Source organism: Protopterus annectens, chromosome 4.part0, assembly GCF_019279795.1.
Source record: "Protopterus annectens isolate FY-2018-M chromosome 4.part0, PAN1.0, whole genome shotgun sequence".
In the NCBI taxonomy this organism is placed as follows: domain Eukaryota; kingdom Metazoa; phylum Chordata; order Ceratodontiformes; family Protopteridae; genus Protopterus; species Protopterus annectens.
The window spans coordinates 584537220-584553327 of NC_056733.1; the positions used below are offsets into that span (position 1 = coordinate 584537220).

At 43.1% G+C, this 16108-nt stretch overlaps 1 protein-coding gene across 1 annotated transcript in view; it reads left to right on the forward strand.

Annotated features, from left to right (window-relative positions):
* Positions 1-270: 270 nt before the first annotated feature.
* Positions 271-16108, forward strand: part of ACACB (acetyl-CoA carboxylase beta) — a 1510375-nt gene continuing 1494537 nt past the window's right edge. Inside the window, exon 1 of the mRNA XM_044068517.1 lies at positions 271-408. Coding sequence (XP_043924452.1) covers positions 283-408 — 126 coding nt within the window. The 5' untranslated portion in view covers positions 271-282. The remainder of the gene's footprint in view (positions 409-16108) is intronic.

Genomic DNA, 16108 nt, shown 5'->3' on the forward strand with positions numbered 1-16108 from the left:
TGTTTATTACCACTAATTATTGAAACAAAAGTGACATGGTTACTAATTAGGGAAACAGAAGTGACATGGTTGGATAGGATTAAAGAGACAGTATGTCTTCAGCCAAACTTAATACATTTTTCCGTGTGCTACAATCCAAAGCGGGTAATGAAAACAATACATTTTAGTTGTAAAGTCTGTTACCTGTACTTGGCTAGTGTGCCAGTGGCTTGACTCGTCTCTTAGTGTGAAGTCATTTAAGTTAAATTCATTATTTTGTATCCTTTTCCTTTAAGGCCAAGTATGTCAGGTCCACACCTTGTGAAAAAAGGGCGAGAACAGAAGAAAGCAGATGTAGCCCGAGATTTCACTGTTGCTTCTCCTGCAGAGTTTGTCACTCGCTTTGGTGGAAACAGGATTATTGAAAAGGTATGTGTTGTATTTAAATGTTCGTGTTGCTTTGCTGTCTCTTCCATTAACCCCCCTTGCAACTGCATAAGCTTCTCTAGGAGGTGTGCCTGAGATGTTGACATGTTTGCTGCATCATTTAGAACATTCCTGTAAATGTCTTCCATTAATCCTGAATAGTTTTTGAATGCATCTTTAACACCATTATGAATGCAACCCCACTTTTGAGCAGAATATCTATTCAGATTTATCATTCTTTTCCAACAGATCTAGTAATGCAGAACAAGTAATTAAATTCCACATTTTAAATGCTTTTAAACAAGTGTAAAAATGTCCAAAACAGTATTTAAGCATGTGTTGGTGTTCTTTGTGGTGCTCAGTTTCTCAACCCCCTCCCCCCATGTAGTGAAGTGCCCTACATATTTATTTTAACCCAACTATGATTTCAATTTGGGCAGAGGAGATTTTCCCACTTGCACAAGCTCTAGCAACCAAGTGCAGTTAGGGTCAATGTGCATTGTTACACAATTTGACCTTGCACACTGTGCGACTGCCACTGAATGACTTATGCCCATCTTTAAAGTTAGTGTATCCAGTCTGGTAGAGCCTCAAAATACTGCTGCTAGAAGTATCACCCCACCAGCTTCTGCAGAAGGTGGTATTTTCCCTCTCATACCTTTTAGGTGATCACTGTGACTGCCTATCGTTCTCTGAATGGGCGAAACTCACAACTATCTGTCTTTTGCTGACCAGATAGGCTCCCTGCAAATGATTGTCCCTTTACAGGATGCAATCTAAGAATACTGTCTGATAAGAGACTTGCTCAGGACAGGAGGCAAATGAAGGTGGAAGGAATCAGACCCTGTACCATGGGCACAAGAAGCCTTTCATTACCAACTCTGAGGTTTAGTCCACCAACTAATGGTCATCTAAATAGTCATCAGCCTCTTTGTTTTGTATTGCCTCTAGCTTTCCCACTCTGCATGCCTGTACATGGTAAATGGATTGGTATGTAGTGGGCTTTCTATAAGTGATGTAGCTCCCTGGTAAAGCCATCACCTACCTTTTTTAACGAGTGACTTCATGTGCTTTGCACCCCACTGTACTCATTGAGGTGGGTGAGCAGGCATTGCTTTATCGGTCATCTCCTTTGCCAACTCTTCTAGTTTGAAACCAATCAGCAAACCTAGAGTGTCTGATGAGGCAATAGTTTCTTTTTGTGCTTGTGAAACAGCATGTTTTGAACTTTCTAGTGTCTTTTGTGTTACTATTTGCTGTATCAGATAGTGTACACTGGCTGAACAGCAGTTAAAACATTGTCTGAGGAAGGATGCAAGCAATAAGCTGAAGGTTGAGCTAGTGTGTATAATATATATATATATATATATATATATATATATATATATATATATATATATATATATATATATGCAGGATGTCAGTCTTTTGCAGACATTTTAAATTAGCTGATATAATTAGCGACTCTATGCAAGGTACAATGTTGTTAAACTGTTTTAAAGGATCAAGTACATTTAAATACCAGAGACATTGCTTGTGGGAAAACATCTTTAAATGAAGATTATGGCACAATTATAAACACAGTTCATTACTGGTAGTGGAAAAATTATCTAAAATGTAATATTGTAGTGCATAGGTAGAATAAAGGTTTATGAATTTGTTAATTTGCCCACTCCTCCTTGGTGGACCAAAAAACATTCAGTGTTGGCTAATATAGAAAAACGGCACTTGATCACTTCATTTTCCAGCTGGAAAAAGAGAGATCTGCCTTAAAGTGCGGCATTAGGGTTTGTTGGGACTGTGAACTAAAAAAAGACAATCACAGAAATAAAAAGAAAATTAAAAAAGGTTTGCTTCGCACATTTAAGAGCATATGGTAAAGGCAGACTAGGAATGATTACATTAAAAGTCAAGAATGACACCATTTTTTATTAAAAAAGAAAGAAATAGTAGAAATGTTAAGTTACACCTCTTTTTTCTGCTGTTATATAAACCCCCCCTGTCAGATTGTTCAGGTCAAATGTAAACACTAACCATTGTCAAATTAATAACAAAAGATGATGTCACAAGAATTTAATGGTGTTATGGAGATGCAACCACTGATCTGGGTGAGCTTAATGGGTATTTCCTTAAAAGGACATCTACTGAATTAGTATCCTATTTTGTTTACTTATTTCAACATGCCCTACAGTCGGGGTATATCCCTGAGCTCTCAGAGGAGGCAGCAGTGATTAGCAATACCAAAATGTATCAGTGCTGTCAATGAAGGGAATTACACGCCCGGAGTCCTGTCATGATGTGTTCTTTTTTCTTTCCTGCAAAAAATTTCAACAGCGTTTTTGTCCAACTCTTCTGCAGGAAGACTCATAGAGGTTACCCTCCAATGGATGCCTTCTTAGAACACAAGATAGAAATGCAAAGAAGCTTGGGCAGGAAACATTTAGTCTATCTGGATGGTTATCCTCTTATCTTTCTACTCCCCAAAGTGATTCAGAAAATAAGGGAGGTGAGGCCAAAATGCTTCTGATAGTACCCTTTTCGTGCAAGCAGCATTGGTTCCTCCTTTTGATTGAAGATAACAGTGGAAGAATTGCTAACTCTGCTTCAGCATATGCACCTCTTACAGAAGCATAGCTAAGGTGGGGAGAATAAGATAGTGACCCCAGCAGCAAGATGTCATGGGGTGCAATTGCCATGATCTAAAGTCAAGGCAGAAGCGCTTCAGCTTTGTTTGTCAGAGGCAGTACTGGCATTCAGGAAAGAATGTTGCAATACTGCATTATAGGCCAGGGATAAAAAGCGTTGGTATGTTTAAGTGTTTTAACTGTGGAAAGCCACTTTTTATATTGGTAGTACATGGCTTGATACAGTTCACAATGGCGAACCTTTTTTCTGTTTCTTTTCTGCTGTTCAGCTTGTAGCAGAAAAGCATTTTTTTCTTTACTTGCTCCTCAACTTTAAGTTAAGGGAGGCACCAGATTGGCGAGTTGTACAGGGCACTAGAAAAGCTACCTACAGCTGCAACCTGTTGTCTCAGATGGAAGAGACTTTGATCCACCCCAACAAGTCCATTCTGAAATTTACAACATGAGTGATTTGGTATTATAACTCTTTGGCACCTTTTCTCAGAGAATGTGCTAAAAACTTTGAGAGCATCTAGAGGACCTAGTACTAGGAAGTTCTGCTTCATTAAATGGAAGAGCTTTGCCATCTGGTGGCAAAGGAGGAATCAGGAACGTCAATGATTCTACAATACTTTTTTAACCTTTTGATGAAGGTATAGCCCATTCCTCATGTAAGGGACATTTATTTGTTGGCATACCTATGCACCTCATTTTAAAAATTTTGCTACCAGTTAAGCAGTATCTCAAGGTGTTTGGTGTTTTACACCTGAACCCCACCCCCAAGAAAGTAGTAATTCTACCATGGGACCTGAACTTTATTCTAGAAAAGTTGTCCACAATCTTTATGAACAAAGAGCTATGGCATCTCTCAAGTTACAGACCTGGAAAAATTAACCTTTTATTTGCAGTTTCAGCCTGTAGACTCTGAACTCAATAGTGTGTTGTTTAAACAGGCCTCATTTTCAAACAGAAGTATAGTCTGCTTAGGAATGGACACTTTCTTTATGACTAAGATGCTTACAGAGCTGTTCTTAAACCAGTCCTTTCAGCTGACAGCCCCCCCCCCCACCCACCAATTTCCAGAATTAGGAGGAGCATTGTCTGGGGCGGCCACGGTGGTGCAGCGGTTAGCGTTGCTGCCTCACAGCAAGAGGTTTCCAGTTTGTTTCTCGGCTGGGGTGCCTTCTGTGCAGAGTCTGCATGTCCTCCCTGTGGTCTCGTGGGTTTCTTCTGGGTGCTCTGGTTTACTCCCGCATCCCAAAGACATGCTGTAGGTGGATTGGACAATCTAAATTGGCCCTAGGTGTGAGTGTGTGTGTGTGTGTGTGTGTGTGTGTGTGTGTGTGTGTGTGCCTTCTTTGGAAGGTTGGGTGCCGGGCTGGCAACTCAACACCGTAAAACTCCACTGCCAATCATGAGTGGACAAGTGATCCACTGTGGCGACCCCTAACTGTGAAAAAGCCAAAAGAAGAAGAAGGATGAGCATTGTCTGGATGTTCGCAGATGACAACAAAGGTGCTACTTTCTTGAAACCACAAACAAAGGAAAAGGTAAGTTTTGTTTTGTCTTTTGCTGTTATTAAGGGAGGAAGTCTGGTCACTAAATGGGACCTATCTACGTGACTAACTGATTTTTATAACCTTTGCTCATGGAAAAACCATACAAGGGTATAAGAAGCTACAGTTTTTAGGACCACAGCTGCTACTCTTGCATTTATTACAGGAATGAGTGCCCAAGCCATCTCGTAGGCAGCCACTTGATCCCCCGAGCACTACAGTCTGGGAATTTTCGCCAGTGTCTCAACAGTTTTCACCACTACTGTACTTCAGGAATGCCTACAGCCTGCCCTGAAGTAGTATGCAACCTTTCAGCAAGTAAGTTTAGGAATCATTCTTCCAGTCATTACTGCAGCAATGATCTGAGCAAAGAATATAATATAGTTGTGTAAGGAACATGCCAGATATTTAAATAAGATCACTGTTACCATATAGCTTTTCTCCTTCCATTCATGTGTATGTAATTCTGAACATCCAAGGGCTGAAGTGGATGCCAATCAAATTTGCTCTACCACTTCCCATGCCTTTTATGGTAAGAATTGTTCTAAGCTTTCTGTATTCTTGCTGTCTGTGGAGAGGCAATGTTCTTGTTCTTTTTCTGGGATAAGACTTTGGATGGGTGATTGGGACAGTTTCCTGCAAGACTAGGAGTCTGCCCATGAGGCACCTAGGAAAGGCTTTGTCTAGGTCTCCTTGGGCAAGATGAAACAAAAATGGTATGGACTGATGTCACCTTATGCTGGGACTGTACTTGACTACTCCTGGAGATGTGAAGTCCGACTGGCCACTATAGAAAGGTGCAAAGCTCTGGAAGCTGGGATGATGTCAGGTTTCCTATAGTCGAAGATCCAACAGATGTCACTGAAAAAAAAACGATCATACACACATCTACTCTTTTATAGTAAATTCATTAAATTAGGGATATGGTATGTAGGGCTGTTCTTGAGATTTGAATAGTGTTGCATGTCCCTCACATTTGGTTTCATGCAGGTGCTTTAATGATGTTGTGGAGTTTAAAATGAAACCCAATGAAATGGAGTACAGTGTATGATTCTGTGAGTGAGGGTGGGTTGGATATGCTGAGGCTGAGTGGTGTTTTTCTTTGAAAATCAGTAAGCTAGTAGAGATGCTCCCAGGTGACATTGAGACTTGCTGAGCTTAATAAGAGAGAGAATGAGTGAAAGACTGAGGTATTTAAAGACAATGTGCAAGCAATAGTGAAAGACTGATGAAGGACTTGTAGGTGAAGGTAAGGTATAAAAAAAGAGATGGGGAAATTGGAGAGAGTGCAGAAGAAGAAAAAAAGCATTGCACCAATGTCAGTTTGTTTTAGGCCACTGACTGAAAAATTATGTTAAGAATAAGTATGAAGGAAATTGCAAATAAGGTGTGCATTCTGTTTTAGATTTGGAATGTCAAATGGATGCTGACAGATAAAGTATGTTGCATATGAAAAGTTGGTGTATGGGACGGGGCTATAAACTTTGGTATTACTTTGAGGTACCTAAATGATTATAATCAAAGGTTTATGTTGATATATGTCAAATGCAAGATGTCTGTTTAATTTTGAAAAATAAAAGTCACTTTTTATTACTTTTAGCTTTGGTTTATAAAGTTTTTGATGATGTGCAATAAGTAGGACGGTGAGGAATGTGTACTTCTTGCTGAACAAATACTGTGCTGGAGTGAGGAACTTCTTCAGTAATGGGTTGTAGGAGATGGCCTTTCTTTAATACGTTGTACTTTTTATTTTATGCATTTATGCTTAATTTTATGTTGTGTGAATTGCTTTCTGTTTGGGTAGGAAGAATGGGAAATACTAAACTCTTACTGCTATGCAGGAAACTGTCAAGACACATTTCTAGTCATTTGTATTTACTCGTCTGTTGTCTTATATGTCCATTTTTCCCTTCTTCTACTGCCCTAGTAACTAACTCCTCTTTAATGACATAGTTTTATAGGTGTAGCATTGAGATGTGTTTTCCAACCTGGCTTTGGGTACTACTTTCCATTCTGAGCTAAGATGGAGAGAACCTGCCTCTCTAAATCACCCCATTAAGCATCTGTTTTCCATCTTCCTGACATTCTTTGCTACCAGCTCAACTGTCTCCTTTGACAAGTAGCTTTGCATGAACTTCCATATGCATCTTTCCCTTTCTCTTTCCACAGTCCCCTCATACCTTACAAATATTTTTGTGTGAGCTTAGTCTGGCCTGTCTTCCATACTAGGCCTCCTAATTCAACCATGATCAGAGCATCTTTTGTTGTTCCCAGAGTGGATGTTTTGCCCTTCATTTCCTAATCCATGCAGATGTTCTTCGTGTTTCACTGTTGCAGTCCTCACCTGTGGGTTATCCCTGCTGTGGTAGCCCTCGGCCGGCCTGAATACCAGAGACAATGTTTTTCTGCATCAGCTGCTATCACCTGTAGACTGATGTCTGGTCGTCAGTGCTATAAAGCAAGGCAGCTGATGCCATTACATCAGTTTTTCTTGCCCTAACCAGTCAGAAGCCTCAGGAAATATGGCAAAGTGGTCCTGGTGGTTATCAACCACCCCAAGAACCTTGCGGCTTCCTAATGAAAAAGAATTTAAGGGGAAAGGAGGGAGGGAAACTAGGACTGTAACAGTGAATACACTCGAATACATCTAGATTTATAGTAAGTCGACACAACTGTACTATGTTCTTTGTGTTTCACTGTTGCAGTCATCACCTGTAGGAGAATTCCTAAAGCTTAAGAGAGGGGTGGCAGGATTAGTTAGAGACCTAGGCATGGGTAAGCAAGCCCTACAGAACTGCAGAGGCAAACCCTGCCCTAGCCTTAGAGAAAAGAGGAAGATGGTAATGCTTTGTAAAGCTATAGACCGAGGTCCAAGTGGCAGCTTCCAAGATGTCCCTGGTGGGAACCCCTCTGAGGAATGCTCTAGTGGAATGGGTATGAATAGACTTGAGGGGAGGTTTCCCATGAAATCTGTAGCAGAAATGAATACAGTGTGAGATCCATTTGGGAGTAGTCTGCTTGAAAATGGCTTCCCCTCTGCCCCTAGGGCAAAACTGACAAGAAGTTGGTCCATTTTTCTTAAGGGTTTAGTACAGTAAAGGTAGTATCTGAGCTATCTGTGCACGTCTAGAGAGTGCAGAATACTTTTCCCCCTTATTTTGAGGGTTAGGGAAGAAGGTGGGCAGATGAATGGCCTGGTTGAGAGTTGCATTAGATACCACCTTGGGCATAAAGGAGGGGTTAGTCCTAAGGGAAGCCCTGTCTGCATGGAAAATGATGAAGGGCTCAATGGCCATTAGTGCCTGAAGTTCAGAAACCCTTCTGGCTGAGGTGATAGCTAGAAAAAAAAGCAGTCTTCCAGGAGAGGAATTTCTATTCTGCTGAAGCAGCAGGTTCGAAGGGTGGTAAGGTTAGTTTTTCCAAAACATAATTCAGATCCCAGGCTGGAGTGGGAGGCCCCCTGGGAGGTCTGATATTAGAAGCCCCTCTGAGGAACTGTTTAATCAAAGGATGAGAGAACAGGGGCTGGTTTGTATTAAAATGACCTGAAGTGGCTGAGGTGTGGATCTTAACAGAAGAGAAGGAGATGCCACTATTGAATAATTCCACTAGATAGTCCAGGATAAGAGATACAGAAGGTTGTGAGGAACTGGCCCCTCTGGACTGGTACCAGGAGCAGAATCTTTTCCATTTCCTTGTGTATTATTTTCTGGTGTTGGGCCTTCTGGCCTCGGTGATGATGTCTAGGACCTGCTTGCTTAGCAGAAGCCCCTTGCTTACCTTGGGGAGCATCAGCCATGGTGATAGCTTGAGAGTCTGCAAATCTGGGTGCAGCATTTCCCCCCTGCTTGAGTCAAGAGGTTTGGGATCTGGCGAAGCTGCCTGGGAGGCTGTGATGTCAGGCTGTGCAGCAAGGGGTACCAATGTTGTCTGGGCCAATCTGAAGCAGTGAGTATGACCTTGGGCCCCTCCTCCCTTATCTTGATGAGTACCTTGAGAATAAGAGGCAGAGGGGGAAATGCGTACATGAAGAGGGAGTTCAGGGGAAGGTCAAGGCATCCACCTTCCATGCCAGGTGGTGATACTCCTTGGTGCAAAATTTCTTTAGCTGATGGTTGAGGTGTGAAGTAAAAAGATCCACCTCCAGATTTCCCCACACTTGCACGACTTGCAAAAAGATCTCTTTGTGGAGCTGCTATTTCTGGGGGTCCACTAAGTGTCTGCTTAAGTAGTCTGCCAGGGAGTTGTTGACCCCCGGTAGGTATTGGGCTATTAAGTGTAATCCCATGGAGCAGGCAGTCAGCCAGGGGTTCATGGCTAGCCTATACAGAGGGTACGATTGTCTCCCTCCCTGTTTGTTGATGTACCACATTACTGTGGTGTTGTCTGTTTTGATAAGCAGAACTCCTGGCCTGAGATGGGGTTGGAAGGATGTGAGAGCCTTTTGCACTACCATTATTGCATTCTGATTGATATGCAGGGGAAGGTGTTGAGCATCCCAAAGACCTTTGGTGCACCTGCCTGCTAGGTGGGCACCCCAAGCAATGTCTGAGGCGTCAGTGGTGATCTGCCCGGTAGGGCAGTGGGTGAAGGGGAGACCCTGGTTCTTGGCACAGGCCCCTGCCCACCAGAGAAACTCTGCCCTTATACAGGGGATCAGAGGGAGAGAGGTCTCTAGAGGCTGTGAGTGTTGACACCAAAAGTTCTTTCGATACCACTGAAGATTCCTTATGTGAAGCCTGGCCAGAGGAATGAGAAGGATGCAAGAAGCCATGTACCCCAAGGCTTGCAGGAACGTCCTCGCTGTGAGGTCACTTTTGGATGCCAGCTTGGTAAAGTAGAGAGGCAGGAAATTCTGCTTTTCTGGGGATAGGAAGGCCAGTTGGGATGCTGTGTCCAGCAGTGCTCTCAGGAAAATGATCCTCCTGGAGGGAGTTTGCTTTGATTTCTTCTCATTGATGGTGAACCCCAAGGAAGTTAGGAGGGTTTCGACAAAGTGTAGGTCCTGAAGCAGGTTTTCTTTGCACTCTGCCCAAATGAGGCAGTCATCCAGATAAGGGTAAATCTGTATATTTCTCTGTCTGCAAAATGCTATGGCTGGGGCCAAACATTTGGTGAAAACCCTGGGAGCAGTAGATAAGCCAAAGGGGAAAGCAGAGAACTGAAAGTGCTGTGAGCCTGCTCTGAAACCCAGGAATTTCCTGCAGGTCTCCCTTGAGGTAGGCATATTTTATGTCCAGGGTCACTAGCCAGGCATTTTTTGTCAGCATAGGCAGCAGCTGCTGCAGGGTTAGCATTTTGAATTTGGGGACCACCGGGAATGTGTTCAGAATGGACAGATCCAGGATGGAGCACCAATTGCCCTCCTTTCTGGGGACAAGGAAAAGCCTGGAATAAAAGCCTTTGCTGTTTGATCTGTGGGGACATGTTCTACTGCCCCCTGGGCTATGAGAATTTGGACTTGTTTTAATGCCTCTGCCCACTGATTGGGAGGCAAGACTGGGTACCCTCTGGGAATTGGGAGTTTGTTGAAAGTGAATTTGTATCCCTGAAAAAAGATCTTTAAGACCCATTCGTCCTTTGCTACAGACAGCCAATTTTCTTTGCAGGTGGGACAGTCTTCCTCCAAGCTTTTGGATGAAAAGAGGGCAGTGGGGGGAGTGTGAGTTCCTGCCATAGAGGGATGGCTTAAAACTCCCTGCCTTAGAGGCAGATGTGGTCCACTGTTTGGTTCTCTGTTGTCCCTGTTGTAGGGACCTGGGTGGCCTGTCCCTGCAGGGCTTAGCTTGCCCCTATCTGCTAGGAGCAAGAAAAGACCAGTGTTTAGAGGGAAAATTCCTGCTGAATCTAGGAGGTTGAACCTGAAGGAAATCTTTTACTGTCTGCATAGATTCTGCTTTGCCTTCCATTTTTTTAAGCACCTCTTCTGCTTTTTCCCCAAACAAGCAGTCTTTGTCCAAAGGTGCATCAGTTAACTCAGGCTTGACATGATCAGGAAGAGGTTGTTCCTTCAACCATGCATGTATCCTAATGACAGACGCAGGCACTGCTGCCCTGCTAGAAGTTACTAGTGCATCATATATCCACAGTGTAAAGAGTGCCCTGCCACTTGACAAGTAGAGCGCAATAAATCTGCTAACTCCTTAGAATTGGCACAGTCAGGAAAAGTAGAAATCTTTTGCTTTAAAAGTTTCAAAGTGTGCTGTTGATATTTTAACATATGGAACTGACAGTTGAGAGCTCTGATAGCTAAAGGTTGCAGAGGTGTAAACTTTTTTATCCCATCTGTCCAGAGTTCTGGCGTCCTTATCATAAGGTGTAGGGTTCTTTGCAGAACTAGCCCAAAGGCCGAGAGAACTTTTTAGTACCAAGGATGATGAAGTCCTCATTCATATACTGCAACTGACCTAAACACCTTCATCTCCTAACAGTACTTTTGTACAGCTGCACTAAAGTCTTTGCTGTCTGCTGTCCAAAACAGATTTGATGCTTGTTAGATGTTCAAGACTTGCACATAAATATCAGGATTGCTTTACTTTACACAGAAAGTACTTATTGTGAGTTCAGACCTCTACCATTTCGACTTGCTTATCCAGAGCATTTATAAACTGCATTTATTGGTAGCCACCTTCCTGTATCTACAAGGACGAGTGGCTGCTAGTGATAAACAGGTGAGGTAGTGCTGACCAATTCAGGGTCTCTTCTGCATATCTTTCAATCTTTGGGGATCACTGTAAACTATGCATAGTCTTCTGTATTCTGCATCAGATAAACCCAACAAATTTATTTATTTTTTCTTGCCTTTATTAAATTACCACTTATGACATCGGCAGTCCTACGTTTATACAAATGAAAACAAAGCATATTGACATTTAAAGTTGCAAGCATTATACATAACATGTAATCTTCTATACAATCCTTGTTAGTCAAACATTACATAGCTCACTCAATTCCTGCCTTTTCTTATGCCTCATTCCTCCTCCAAAACATTTAAGTGCATGTACTGTTTCCACAATTTCCATTTTTTTCTATGTAATTTACTCCTACCCTTTTCTAAATAACCCACTTCCTGATGTTCATCGTGTTTCACTGTTGCAGTCATGACTGTAGGGTTCTCCCCTGCCGGCAGGCAGCCCCAGGATGGCCAGAATCCCAAAGTTTGGGTCCGGCGTCGGCTGTTCAACCATGCTCCCTGACATCAGAGCGCCAGGAGTACAAAGCTGACAGCCGACGCCATCTTCTCCAGTCTTTCTTGCCGTGCGGTGATAGCAGTTTGCAATTGCCGGTCGGCTGACTCCTGATGAATTTTACTGATATACTTCAGTCCGAAGACTTTCTTCTCCACTCAAAGCTAAGTACCCTGTTGGGGAAACTTTTTTCTTGCTCCACTCCGATGTCAGAAAAAGTTAATAATTGTATTTCATGTGGGAAGCAAATACCTCATAAGGATTTTCATTCTTACTGTATTCCTTGCCTGGGCCCTGACCACAACGTAGCTAGTTGTCGGTTTTGTGCTAGATTCAATCAACGTACAATTAAGCAAAGGTACGATTTTGCTTTTCATTACTTCGGTAGGTGCTTTAACTACAAAATGTCGTCTGATACGGTCCCGGCTACCGGAGTTCGCAAATGTCGCAAGGATAAAGACAGGCCTCCGAGGTCCAAATCTGATAATGGTGCACAAGCGGAGCCAGCTTCAGGTTCGGCCATCAGTGAGACGCTTTTGCAGCCCCTGTCATCGGCCATTTCAGAACCGACGGCCAAAACAGACTCTCATGAGGAGCCAACCAGGCCTTTAAATATTTCTGTTGCAGGACCTTCGGACAATGCTCCTTCAGATGGGTCCGGAGCCGCTGTGCAGGTACCGGCTTCTGAAGGGGTTTTCAGGCCTACTCAGCTACTAATAAAGGCAAAGCCAAAGACAAAGGTAAAGACTCCTTCAAAATTAAAGACTTTTACACAGGCCTCTTCTGAACCGGCTCCCAAGTCACAGAAACAGTTACTCAAGATGGCGGAGGATTTACTTACTATGATTAGGGGTTCTCATCCCCCTCCAGACAAAAGACCAAGGCAGGATGTTTCTTATGATTCCTCTGATCAGGCTTCTGTTTCCTCAGTTTCTTCTTCTGATCAGGAATATTCTTTCCCTCCTTATGAAGATTCTGATGCTAAAGAATCCATTCCTTCAGCTTCTCCCCCTGAGGATTTCTCTTTTGGGGAAACTTTGCATGAAATGAGGGAACATTTCCACTGGGAAGGACAGGAGTATTCGGAATCCAAGAAAAGACTGAGGGAATTTCTTCTTCTTCCCCAACATAGACCCCTGGCTATTCCTCCTGTTTTGGATATTGTGGATGATGCCTTTTTGGAGGCTAACTTAACCACGGACTCTTTTCCTCCTGCTCCTGCGAAGCCTGATAGATATTACAGGGTTCCTGATTCCCATCAGTTTTTATACAAGAACCCTTCTGCTGACCCTGAAACCATTTCTCAGGGTCCTAAGGGAGCTAAGGCCGCTTCTGCCAAAAATCCTACTCCTACTGAAAAGGATTCTCGATACTTAGAAAGATGGGGCAAAAAGGTGTACACTTCTGCTACTTTGTCCATTAGGGCTTTAAACTGTCAGTTTCATATGTTTAAATACCAGCAATTTCTATTGTCTGTCTTAAAACAAAAGCTTACTTCCATTTCTGCCTGTGCAGATGATAAGGAATTACATGACTTATTGCATGCCACTGAACAGGTTGGGAAGCATGGTTTACACTGTGGATTTGATGCCTTGGAGGCTTCTTGTAGGGCTGCGGCCTCTGGCACAGTCATTAGGAGGCATGCATGGCTAAAGGAACAAAATTTACCTGAACAGGTAAAGGCAAAATTATTGGATGCTCCTGTTCAGCATAATGTTTTGTTTGGATCGAAAGCTGAAGAGGTGATTAAAAAGATGGAGGATAAGGCGAAATCCATGCAAACAGTTAAAGATTTCTTACAAGTACAGCCTCCTAGATTTAGCAGAAATTGGCCTTCAAAAAATTGGTCCTTTCCCACTTCAGACAGGCCTCAGAGGGGTAGATACAGACGTTACAGAGGGACGCCTCAATCACAAATTGCTTATAGACCAAGACAGTGGACTGCTTCCACCCCTAGGGGAGGAGAGGACCGGTCACAATCTCAAAGGAAACAAACTCAATGACTCCCTCTGTGGGGCTACAGGAACTTCTTGCCTGGAAGCCCCTCTCGGAGGAAAACTCTCTTTTATCAAAATTGGACTCAAATAACCCAAGACAAATGGGTTTTGGATGTGGTTTTAAGAGGTTACAAATTCCATTTTCATACCTTGCCAAGGCCAAGTGGATGGCCAGACTTTCCAAAACATCAATGGACGGAGGCCCTAAACCAGGTGGAAGCTCTTTTGGCTATGAATGCCATAGAACTGGTTCCTCTTTCAGAGATGGGAAAAGGGTTTTATTCAAGGCTCTTTCTAGTCCCAAGGAAGCAAAACTCATGGAGACCCATTCTGGATCTGTCGGTCTTGAACACCTTTCTAGAGATTCCAAAATTCAAGATGCTTACTCTACAGCAGCTACTTCCAATGCTGTCCAAAAATGCATGGATGGTAACTTTGGATTTAAAGGAGGCATATTTACACATTCCCATCAGGCAGGATCTCAGAAAATACCTCCGGTTCAAAGCCGGATCAAGGCACTTTCAATTCTCTGCGCTGCCCTTTGGATTATCTACTGCTCCCAGGGTCTTCACCAAATGCCTGGCTCCAGTAGTAGCTTACTGCAGACTCAAGGGAATTCAAATTTACCCTTATCTGGATGATTGTCTAATTCAGGCAGACAGCATGGATGTCTTACTCCAGCATCTAGAATTTGTACAGAACCTCCTCAAGTTCCTGGGATTCTCTGTAAACATAAAAAAGTCAAATTTGACACCATCACAACAGATAACTTTTCTGGGTGCACTTCTAAACACCACAACCCAGATGGCATTTCTGACATCCGAAAAACAGTTACAGCTGGCTTCAACTTTCAGAACCTTGGCAACTTTAACTCATCTATCTGCAAGGAAATTCCTGCAGGCTTTGGGTTACATGGCCTCCTGCATATTTCTCGTACCATATGCAAGACTACACATGAAGAAAATACAGTGGTACCTAAAAAGTGTATGGTCTCAGCATTGCCACAGTTTAGACATACTGATCTCCGTTCTTCCTTGCCTTCAAAAGGAATTTCTTTGGTGGTCCAGGGCATGTGCTCTAAACAAAGGGAAGCCCTTCCGTCTGCCTCCTGCCTCTCAGATTCTAACCACGGATGCCTCAGATTATGCTTGGGGAGCCCATTTTCAGGGCAATTGTTTGCAGGGCCTTTGGACAAAGGATCAGAAGCACCTGCATATCAATTTAAAGGAAATGTTAGCTGTTCAGAAAGCTCTATTGGCCTTCAGGAATCTTATACAACCAGGACAACTGTTGATCCGTCAGACAACACCACAGTTATGTGGTACATAAACAAGCAAGGGGGATCTCATTCCTACCCCCTTTGCAGGCTAGCCATGGATCTATGGGACACAGCTCTATCTTGCAATCTGGATCTTTTAGCTCAGTTTCTACCAGGGAAACGAAACTTCCTGGCAGACAGTGTGAGCAGACATCTTTCGGATCCACACGAGTGGATGCTGGACACCAAAATATTCAGGATGATAACAGCAGTCTGGGGATGTCCTCACATAGACCTCTTTGCATCCCATCTCATTCATCAGCTACAGACTTTTTGCACCAGGATTTTCCACACAGAAGCTTGGAAAGTGGACGCCCTGTCATTCAGTTGGAGGAACCTCTCGGGATATGCCTTTCTGCCTCTCCCTCTTCTTCCACGGGTTTTATTGAAGATAAAACAGGACAAGCCCAAGATGATCATCTTGCTGGCTCCAAATTGGCCTCAGCAGTTTTGGTATGCAACTCTAAAAAACCTATGGCTGGAGCCCCCTTGGGTTTTACCTCAGTCTCCGAACCTTCTGTCCCAACATCAGGGTCAGGTTCTACACTCTCATGTCAGAACTCTCAGCCTGGCAGCCTGATTAATCCAGGGCCTTTGATTTCTTCTTTACTGCCCAAACAGGTTATGGATGTCATTTTAGAAGCCAGATGTCCTAGCACTAGAAATTCTTATGCGGGAAAATGGAAAAGATTTTGTTCCTGGATGCAGGCTCAGGATTCTGATCCTCTTCTTCCCAACATCACTTTAATTTTACTTTACTTGACAGATCTCTTACATAAGGGTCTCCCTTTCTCTTCCATTAAAATACATGCCTCTGCTATTTCTGCTCATTATAATACAGACCCTCCCATCTTTTCCCAGCAGCTCATGCGACAGTTTCTCAGAGGAGCTAAGAACTTAAGACCTCCTAGATCTCCTCCTATTCTTGCTTGGGATCTCAACTATGTTTTGGAAAAACTAACCTTGCCTCCTTTTGAGCCTGCTGCTTCTTCTGACATCAAGTTTTTTTCTTGGAAGACTG